Genomic DNA, 10,397 nt, shown 5'->3' with positions numbered 1-10,397 from the left:
AAGGAACAAGAACATATCTTTCTCACAGCTCTCATTATTTGAACCAATATGGAAGAAGAAGGTAAGCTTTGGTAATGGTTGTTTGTGCATAGAGTTTCAGAAAAGCTGTTCACATCTCAAGATAGTAAAGGCTGATGTGTAGGAGAGCTGACTTGGTAAGCAAAATGGACAAAACCCCTGCTTTAAGAATGCCCCATTTTAAAATGTGAGATACAAGAAAAAGCAAGGTGGGAGGCAAGTTATTTTAATAAATTTTAATCAAGCCACAAACTTTAGTAGATATAGCACCTCCAGAAAATAATCTAGTCCCCATTGTCTGTGCCTCTCTGAGAAGTCATCAACTTTTTCAAGACACCTAATTTCACAGCAGTTGCCTGAAAAGGAGGTAAGAATAACAAATTAGTGAATGACTAGTCAATGAAAAATGCAAACTGTCCAGAAAAAAAAATAAAATCTTATTCACAGATTTCCCCACAGTGCCTAACACAGTGACATAAATGCACTGGGGGAAATGTAATTGCTCTCTTTTGCACTGGGGTGCAACTGTCTATGCCAATGACTCACTGCACGCAAACACTGACAGAGTCTCAGAAAGTTGTAAATTTAAAAGTGAGATATTACAGCACACCAGAAAGAACTCCTAAAATTAAATTCCTGACACAGCTCCAAATTTCATTATTTTGATGGATTTGAGTTGTACATTTCTAGCATTTTATTTGAGTGCAATGTTGCTTTTCTTCTTTGTCACAAAAGTACAGTAGAAACTGTAGCACTGGTAGGACTTGCATTAAAACCAGGGCAACTGTTTGATGAGGTGCAGGCAAAAACAAAATGGCCAAACAGGACTCTAAGGCTGCAGGTGAGTGCAGTATGAATCCTGGGGAAATAAAAGATACTAAAGGGAGACAAGAAACTGTCTCTTGGGTTTCCTTCATATCTTTTGAAGAACTGAGAATTTTCCATGACAACAAAATCCCTGTGGCTAAATGGTATTTATTTTTCCCAGTATTTTTCCATGGCTCTAGCCTTTAGATAAGAACTAAATGACCGTATCACTCATCACAGGGCAAGGTAAAGGCATATAAACATCTTTATGTGTTTTTGAAAAAATTCCTAAGGATTAGGTGAAATTTTACTCACCAAACAGACTTTTAATTTCAGATTCAGGAACATAAAATGGTGGGCCTGAAAGAAAAGGGGTGAAGCTAATCAGAGAGGAGACATGGGAAGAAGACAAAATTTACACTGCAGTAGGAGAGCCAACCCCTTCACTCACAGCACCTGGCCTGTAATGGGGCCCCAGGGTGCAGCAGCATCAGCAGGAGCCAGAAAACATGTCCAGGAACTCGTGGCACCTTTGTGGGCCAGACAGCTTCAGGTGCTGCTGCTGCCTCATATGCAGCTGCAGCAGGGAATCAAGAATGTGACGTGGATACAACCAGTCTCAGTGTGCTGCCTGAATCCAGTCTACAATCTCTTTATACTACAGTGGCATGATTAAGGCTAAGAGCTGAACATTGTCAGAGGGAAAGCAATGAATTAAACTGTTGTTACTTGTAATAGCAAGACCTATTTTTTATGGGGCATAATTATGCTGAAGGGCCCAAAAGCAGAAAAAGATCTCTTTCTTTGGTGAGTTAATATCAACTAAAAAATCTCCCACTTCAGCACATAATACAAAAAACTATAAAAGGAAAAGTACCTTATTTTTAATTAATTTTACAGAATTTCCCCTCTTTCAAGTACATTCAGAGCATGGTAGTGGCTGAGAGAGAGGCACAAGATGGGCAACACATTGGGTTGCAAATCCTGGATAAACAGCATGAAGCTGATGTTCTTGGGAGTGTTTCAAGCTCCTGAGGCCAGACAGGATGTTACTAACTGCTCTGACTTCCAGCTCCATTGTAGCAGCCACACTTACAGTTTCATTTCATTGTTAATATACCACGAGTGTCCTCAACTTACCTTTAGCATGTCTGAATGCTAGAGAAAACACAAGTTTAGTCCCAAGCTTGGTCAATACCTAAACTTTTTAACACACAGTTATACACAGTTATACTGGGGTCTCCAGCTAACAAAGCTATGCAGATAAAAATCTTGGGGAAAATACTAATACATATACAATTTAATACATCTACATCTAATACATCTTTATACAATTTGTATTAGACCAATATCACAACATGAACAGTACAAAGTTCTCACCTTTGTGTTTGTTTGGATCATATGAAACTGTAACAAGGAGATAAGAAGAATTTTTCTCCACTAGGTTGATCATCAAACTGGCATAGCTAAAAGGAAAAAATTATACTTTATTATTTTTGTAAAGCATTCAAGCATAGCATTCAAAATATTCAACAAAATACATTTCTATGCAGACAGAATTTGAACTGAACTGCACAGAGACTAACCAAAACTTAGTTCAAATTTCAGGAGCATAAAATTCATGCTACATATAAAAAACATAAAATAAAGGTTGTATTTCTTCCTCATAAACAAGCATTTATCTTTTTTTGCACATTCAACTCAAGATTAATAGACAAACAGAGTATTCATCTGCCACAGTCTAGAATACAGAACATAGTACAGTCCTTATGTTTTAAAATTATTGTGAATTGAAGATTCTGTATCTAATTAAAAAATCGTGGGAGCAGGTTCAAACTAAATTTGAGCGGCTATAGGCAAGAACAAAAATTTATAATCAAGGAGAGTGTGGGGGAAAAGAAAAAAGACAGAAGAAGCAGATGTGGTGAAAAGGAAATAATAGAATTCAGATGAGACTTGCAGCCCTGCTGGAACAAACCACATATTTTCCCAACAAGAGGCAGTGTGGCTTCCTGAAGGAAGAATACAGCACTCTGCAACTGCAGCAGATGCTTGTGGTAGAGAAGAGCTTGTGTAGGTTGGTCCTTCAAATGAAAAAGGACCCATTAACAAGTCACAGGATCAAAAAGTTGTCACTGTTACATCAGAGAAAAGACAGTAACAATGCAATTTACTAACCGTTGTCTGTCACATGGATTCACGGCTACAAGAGCTCCTCTGTCCCAAACCCCATCAAACTTGCCAACTATTGAGCTATAAGGAGATAAGGAAAAAGCTTAAAAATAGTAAAAAGGGACCTTCATCTTCTTTCAGACACTTTTGTGAGGTCACAAGTATTCTGCAGCTAGTGATTCCCCACCACTTTTCTGTTATGGTGCAGCATTTTTATAATCCAAACCAACAGGATCTGGAACTCAAGAAACCCCCCTGGTTCTTTGTCCTGCTGCGATAGCAAAGAGGTGTGGGAATTGGTCAGTGCTTCCCCATCCTTAGGGACTGATGAGACATGGCAGGGAGGAAGGAATGTACTTTTAACACATTTGGGCTACAGGTCTGGGCGTTCAGTAACCACATCCTTCTGTCTAACATGCACTCAGCACATCAGTTCTTGACCACCTTCTAAAACCCATGCATGATTTCATATGCAGGCTAAGGAAAGTGCCTTGTTGCTTTACTATCATTGACTCAGCACATTCAGTAAGTTTAGACACCTGAATTCCCACTACATGCCCAGACAGTTAGCTTCAGCTTTAAATTTGTTTAATGCTAGGAAAAGCGAAGTTACACTGCTGCTTCCCTCAGTGCAACTCTGCTGCAGACACTAGTTTTGCTCCTGGATACGCTGGCAGATGGCTTCAGTGGCCACCCAAATCCTGCAAGTGAGCAAGACTATCAATAAATGCCTTTATTAATGGATGGTAAAAGCAGCCAGAGCAGCACAAAAGAATATCTGGGGATAAGAAAGAGTCTTGTTTTTGGTAATTATTAAAATAGGAGGTTAGACAGTAAGGTGGTAATTAAGTAAATTGCGTAATTTTAAAGAAAGTTTGAATAAGTTTACTTACAAAAATGTGGCATGGAATTGTGCAATACCCTTCTGCCTACTGGGCAGGTGTCAGAGTCCAATTGCATCACCTCTGTCTTCATTTGTGTACAGGTTTTGGCTAGGGTAGAGTTACCTTTCTCCATAGTGGCTTGTGTGGGGCTGTGGTGGTGGATTTGGGCTTGAAGTCATGTTGATAACACACTGACAAAGTTAGTTACTGCAGATCAGCACTTACACAGCACTTACACAGCACCAACAACTTTTCTGCTCCTCACACCCTGACACCAGTGAGTAGGCTGGAGAGTGCAAGAATGAACAAGACACTGGGTGGGGACACAGCAAGCACAGCTGACCCCAACTGAGCAAAGGGATATTCCAGACCATCTAGCTCCACTCTCAGCAAAAAAACTGGGTAGGAGGTTGGTGGATGGGGGCACTGCTTGGCTGCTGGCTAGGTATCAGTTGCTTGGTTGGTGGTGGGCAACTGCTTTCATTTGCACCACTTGTTTCTCTTTGGCTGTTCTTTATTCTGTATTTTTTTCCTTACAACTTTTTGAAATTTATTTTTAATTATTAAACTGTTTCTATCTCCACACACATTTCTTTCTCACTTTTACCCTTTTGATTGTCCCTCATCATCTCATGATGGGGGAGTGGGCAAGCAGCTGTGTGGTGCTTAGTTCCACCACCTTAGCCAGAGTTAAACCATGAGAACTTCTCTCTCACCACTGCTATTTTCATTGCAATGGCATTGCTAAGTCTCTGGCACCTAAACTACAAGCTAATCTTGTATTTCCCACTCTACTGCGATGAGACATGATAAAACTTTCAAGTGCTGACTTCTTTTAAAGTTTGCCAAGTCTAAGCATCTAATTTGAATAACCAGCCTTGGAACTGAAAGGAGATTTTTAAAGAGACAGTTAAGCACTGGACATGCAGGGCACAAAGGAGAGTTTCATGAGGCTAGTGACAAACTTGATCTTCTGAGGCTTGGAGGCAGTTCTCCTCTCTGCGTAGCTGAGTCTGCTGAGTGACCTCAGGCAAGCCACTGAGGTTTTCTGCACTTGGCTTTAATTTCCAACTTTAATCTGGTCTAACTGGAATGGCAGCAGTGACTCCAAACATGCATTTCATGTACTTTACTCCCAAGCAATTTCATCAAGGCCTACAGACATCCCAGGCTGCAGGCAGACTCATGCTGTGGCCTTGTCCCAGTCCTGGCTGCCCAGATCTCAGGACCTGCTGAATGTCTGCATGCTCCTTGTCCCTCTGCACATCCAATTTCCTTCACAACACGATGAAGCCATGAGGAAAAGGTCAAAAAAGGCATACAGCTGTCTCTCATCCTGATGCAGAGTCAGGATGAAGCTAAAGTATGAGGAAGTTCTTTCACTGTAACACACTGCTATGTGTTTATATGGCATTCAGCATGGGTTAGGGACTACATCTAACAAAATTTAACATATAAATCAGAAATTCACATATCTGCAGAAAACCCAGCGGATTTAAGAGGAAACTTGTGAATTTCTATCTCTGCCTATGTTCACTAAACGCAATTTTTTATTTTCTTTTGAAGTCTTGCAGCCATAATTGTATTAGGAGGCACAGTGATTGTGTAATATAACTGTTTTACATATGTCCCAGAATTCCCAGAAAGAGCAGTAATTCCTGTTACTCTTCAACTAGCAAGAGTTTTTGAAATGTCCCATTTTGACAAAGGTCAGGAGCACATCTGAGTTTTCTTCTAATGAATGCTAGGCTAATGGAGATGAAAGGGACCTGTTAGTAAGCCAGCCTCAGCAAGAGAGACATAAGTTTAATTTCCATAATTACTGGATAATTAATCAAATTGTCTGTACATAGAAACTGGAAGTGTGTGTGCATTTTTCTAGTCAGGTATCTGCTGACTGATGTTGGGAATACAGTTCATTCTGCATCCAGAATGTCTATCTGCCAATTTATTTTGTGACGACAAACTGTGTACTGAATCCAGTGATATGCACTGAAATTGTCACTAATTACCTACTTCTGTTTATTTCAAAGCAGTATTACACCATGTTGTGATAGAAGTTACAAGTTCCACCACACTACTTGCTACAAAACTTATGACTGAATTTTTCAAAAATTTCTGAGAAGCTTAAGCAATCTTTGGGCTACTTGTCAACTCACAGTAAGAAAGATTTAAAGGGATCTACAGTGTAGCAAATAGCTACACTGGAAGGACAAGGTGGGTAAGAAACCAGGCAGTATCTACAAAGTCACATTCATATACACCCCATCTGTCTGACACTTTGCAAGGCTAGTTACATGTATGCACCAGTCAAACCAGCTGGAGTCAGCTGCAGCAGCAGAAGTCACAGTCATAGTCTACTGTCTGAAAGACTCTGGACTCTACTAATGAAGTGTCTTTTTTCCAGTGTTTTGGCAGATTGAAAAAAAAAAAAAAAGATCATATAGTAAACTCTGTGTTCCTGTGTCCTGAACTACCTATTGTGCCTGTATGCACTAGTTCTGGAAAGCCATTGAAATAAATGTTAAGACTATACCCCCTTCCTACTGAAGAGATGTGGGACAAATTCTTATGCTTGACAATTGTTTGTAAGAAGAGCAAGCAAACACAAAAAACTTCACCAAAACTTTATAATCTAGGGAAAAAATCACATCTGAGTAAGAACTGCAAGAAGAAGGAACTATTGTGCTAAGGGACCTCTGGATATATTCTCTTTAGTAAGTTACTCTGAGTAAGGGATTGTGCTAAAGTTTTGCTTCATAGAATTCATCAGTAATGTTAAAGATAATTTGGTTTTACTGTAAAAGCAAAAATGTTTTTTGATAACTTTCACAGAATGGCTTGGTATAAGAAACCCATTTAAAGATAATTAGTTGTCATCCTTAACAATTAACAACGGAATTAGACGTTTGTTGGAGATTGGCCATTCAAGTTTCTCATACAAATTAATATGAGTTTGCTTAAGAGGACCTGACAAATCTTTGCCTGATTCAAATAAAATAATAGTATTGGACAGTATTAATACATGTTCAATTACGGAGAATTGTAAAACACTGTGAGTATTCCTACCTGGACAAATCATAAATACTGCAGCAGTAGAGGGAAATGTTGCCAGAGGTACTCTACAATAAAAGCAAAGGAAACAATCCTTATCAGCTAACTCTCTTTAAATATGCACTCGTAAGTATATATTTATATTTCATATCTTAAAATATACCCATACACTATTAAAAATTAAAATTAAAAAATACATTTATGTGTAATAGGGAAAAAACTGAGAAATATTTTTAGTTTTAGTTTACTGAGGTAGCTCTTCTGATCTCCTCCAGAGAGGTTCTAATCTATCATGGCATGCAACTGTCCAGTTCTAAAATACATTCCTTCTACATTCAGGTGCTTCACAGTTACAAGAAGGCCAAAGTAGTAAGTTTAGAAAAATAACTTCTCAGTCCAAAAATACAACTCAGAGCTTCCTTTTAGACCTCCTCAGGAGAGGTGAATGATTAGCAGTAAAACAGATGCATAAAAGCAGAATGACTTGTTTACTCAGTTATGCCAGCATTGCATGATTAACCACACCAGATCATTAGACATACCTGGAACATTTTTGCTCCTGAAATCTCAGGGACTGGCTCCTCACAATAAGGCAGACTGTGTTCTGAAAAAAACTCCTTCACTGCTTGCTCACTGATTTCCACACCAACAACGCTGTGCCCCAGGTCCGCCAGCCTGCACACAAGAGAGAGAAGGCCCAGGTTTACATTGGGCCCACAGGCTGGACAAAATGTGTATCTCCCATACATCATTTATTGATTAGGGAAAGCCTAGTTTTAGGTTTAGGTGCCCTGATATGTCTAATTCTGACTTTCTTAAGTGTTCACATTATATTGAACACCTCCCTTCCATGATCTGAGCTTAAATTAGCACCACTCAGCATACAGTTGACGAGGACTTACATGCTTTATTTTGATTTAATGAATTATTCATTTATTCCTGCTAACTCGGTAAAAACAGAGGTGATCACACTGAGAAACTGTCCATTTCAGAAAGGTGCTGTGCTCTGAACTGAGGTGACTGGGCACAGTGTCCAACCAGCTGCCTCTGTGGCTTGGAACAGGCAGCAAAGGAGGTACAGTAACCTCTGCACTGCTGCAGCTCAGCAAAACACCAACGTGTGTCAGAGCCCACAGTCAGCCTAGGAAGTAGGTACTGTGATAAAACAAAACCTTATAGCTGGATTATTTGAAGATACAGTGCAGGTTTTGGTTTGTGCTCCCTCCCTCCAAGAAAAAGTACTGACTTATATAGGCCCTAGTTTTTAAATACAACACTCCCTCCTTGCACATCCCCCCACCCCCCCCAAAAAAAAAAAAAAAAAAAAGTAAAGTAAAACATGAAGTATAAAAAAGGTGGAAGTTACATTTAGCGCAAATCACTTAAATTTCCAGTGGCATGCCACATGGTCTCTTGAAAATGTCTGACACAACTGACCTCATTGTGGGCAATTTAAGCTGGCATTGCTATGGAAAGCAGCAGTGGTAAGGACATAGATTCAGTCACTCTGTCCATCTAAATTAAGCATTCCCCAAGCTGAACTTAGGACAATCAGTAGGACTTTCAGATCAGACCTTATCTATTCAATTTATGCCACTATACAAAACACCAGTTTCCTCCTCCCTTCAGCTTCCAGTGACACTGCTTTCCTAGCAGTGGAAATGTGCCACATTTCCACTGGCCTATATGAGGTCAGGAATTCCCCCTCTCTCTCCCTCCCTCCCTCCCTCCCCACATCAAGTAAGATTTTGCTCTTATTATCTGTGTTTTACCATTTCATCTCTACTGCTTTACCACAAAGTGGGAAAAATATCCTCAGTCCACTCCTGCCATTTAAAAGAACATCCAGATACTTTTGGAGAAGCCTGCAGAAGAACAGACACGTTTCACTTAACTGTGAGTATTTGTGCTGGCACATGAAAAGCCAAGTGCTACACTCTATCCCAGGTAGCATGAAAACTCCACAATGGCACATGTGTTATTAGCTCAACCTTCTTCATGCCATTAGAAATAAAAACATAAAATAATAGCATTCACTTTCCACTTACACAGCAAGAAAATCAATTTCATGTAATTCAGAAATCAACACATTTCTGTTTGTTCTATTTTCTGTTTGTCTTTGCAACTAAACAATCCAACCAACCCACCTCTAAGAGGGTTATAACAGAGATTTTAAACGGAAAGATAATGAAACTTCCGCATCAAGCAAATCACTTTTACAGGTCTTGAAAGACTACATAATCAGGTTTTTTCTCCTAGGTCCTTGTCTTTTACTGCATGGTAGTTGCTCTGGTGTCCTCATAGTTTCAAGGTCCAGTTTCACATGAACAAAAGTGCAAAGCATCTCCATCAGAAAATTTAAGATTTTCTAGCCAAACTGTCCAAGCTCTAAGGTTTAAAACCTGATTCAAGAGTAAAAGCTCTAAATTAATTCAATACTATCTTTTCTCTGTCCTTTGACAAATGTAGGTCACAAAAATATCTATATTAATTTTTGTTTCAAGCAGTGCCTATGTAAGATAATTTGCTTTTGCAAATGGTCCATTTTCAATTAAGAGTTTCTCGAATGAGCCAAGCCAGTCATCTCATGGCATTACTTAAAACAGCTTAGGCAGAAGAGTGAAGTCACGTACGGATGCCCTTCTTCCTTGTGAAACCCGATGTTACCCATTTCCCATTTTTGTAGCCATTCCTCCTCTGTCACCACTCTGTCTTTCTGAGACCCAATATCAGAGGCTTCCAGGAGCCCGGATGCATCCGCTGAGTAGTCCATGTCTCCAGGGAGTGCTCGTAGCTGTGGAAAAAGAGAGAAGAATTACCTCTACCCAATGCATAGTTTGGAACTGGCTTTTACTTCCTCGAAACGGACAAAAATTTAGTAGATCTCAAGAGATCACCATTTGGTGACAGTCGCAATGTACCGAAAGCGAACCAGCCTGACACTCCTGGCTCCCGACAGACTCGGCCAGACCCCGTTTCCCGGGGCGGCTGAAGGCGCCTGTCCAGCCTGTGGCCTCCCTTTTTGCACCCATCGAGAAGCCCCCCTACCCCGGTAACGAAGGAGGGAGATGCCGACATTTCTCTCCCGTGAAACCCGCGGGCAGAAGGCGGGGGCGAGCGGCTGCTGGGGCCGTGGGACCGGCGGCGTGACCCGTGGGGACTCAGCACCGCCTCAGCGCCTCAGCACCGCCCCCCCGCCGCCCCGCTCGGCGCCCCCCGCCCGGGCCGCGGCAGCCGCGGTACCTGCACGGCCGCGGGTCCCGCCAGGGCGGCGGGGCCGGGGCGGTGCCTCCCCGCCCTCCCCCTCGCTACGCACCGCGGAGAGCGGAAGCAGCGGCAGGAGGAGGCGGGCTGAGGGTACACGGCACCGGGGAGGACGAGGATGGCGGTGGGGATGGCGGTGGCGGCGGCGGCGGCGGTGGTGAGTGACTCCCTCAGCTGCAGCGCCCACCGCAGGGCCGC

The 10,397-nt window shown here is 41.4% G+C and overlaps 1 protein-coding gene across 7 annotated transcripts in view; it reads right to left on the bottom strand.

Moving 5' to 3' along the window:
• Positions 1-239: 239 nt before the first annotated feature.
• The window catches only part of TPMT (thiopurine S-methyltransferase), a 33,277-nt gene continuing 23,119 nt past the window's right edge, over positions 240-10,397 (bottom strand). For 2 of the 7 annotated variants that reach the window (XM_041413272.1, XM_041413271.1), the window contains 8 exons: positions 9,569-9,729; positions 8,708-8,800; positions 7,478-7,610; positions 6,951-7,003; positions 3,004-3,078; positions 2,206-2,291; positions 1,141-1,185; positions 240-374 (listed from right to left, as the gene is read on the bottom strand). In XM_041413272.1, the coding sequence (XP_041269206.1) occupies positions 259-374; positions 1,141-1,185; positions 2,206-2,291; positions 3,004-3,078; positions 6,951-7,003; positions 7,478-7,610; positions 8,708-8,800; positions 9,569-9,708 (741 nt within the window). In that variant the 5' untranslated portion in view covers positions 9,709-9,729 and the 3' untranslated portion in view covers positions 240-258. Of the gene's footprint in view, positions 375-1,140; positions 1,186-2,205; positions 2,292-2,326; positions 2,910-3,003; positions 3,079-6,950; positions 7,004-7,477; positions 7,611-8,707; positions 8,801-9,568; positions 9,730-9,983; positions 10,101-10,178; positions 10,308-10,397 lie in introns of those variants that run through there. The other 5 variants (XM_041413273.1, XM_041413270.1, XM_041413276.1 and 2 more) reach the window with 5 other exon arrangements.

The sequence above is a fragment of the Onychostruthus taczanowskii genome, unplaced genomic scaffold (genome assembly GCF_017590055.1).
Source record: "Onychostruthus taczanowskii isolate IOZ18803 unplaced genomic scaffold, ASM1759005v1 scaffold40, whole genome shotgun sequence".
NCBI classification, from domain to species: domain Eukaryota; kingdom Metazoa; phylum Chordata; class Aves; order Passeriformes; family Passeridae; genus Onychostruthus; species Onychostruthus taczanowskii.
Note: the sequence above shows the minus strand (reverse complement) of the source record. Positions and strands in the feature narration are given on the sequence as shown.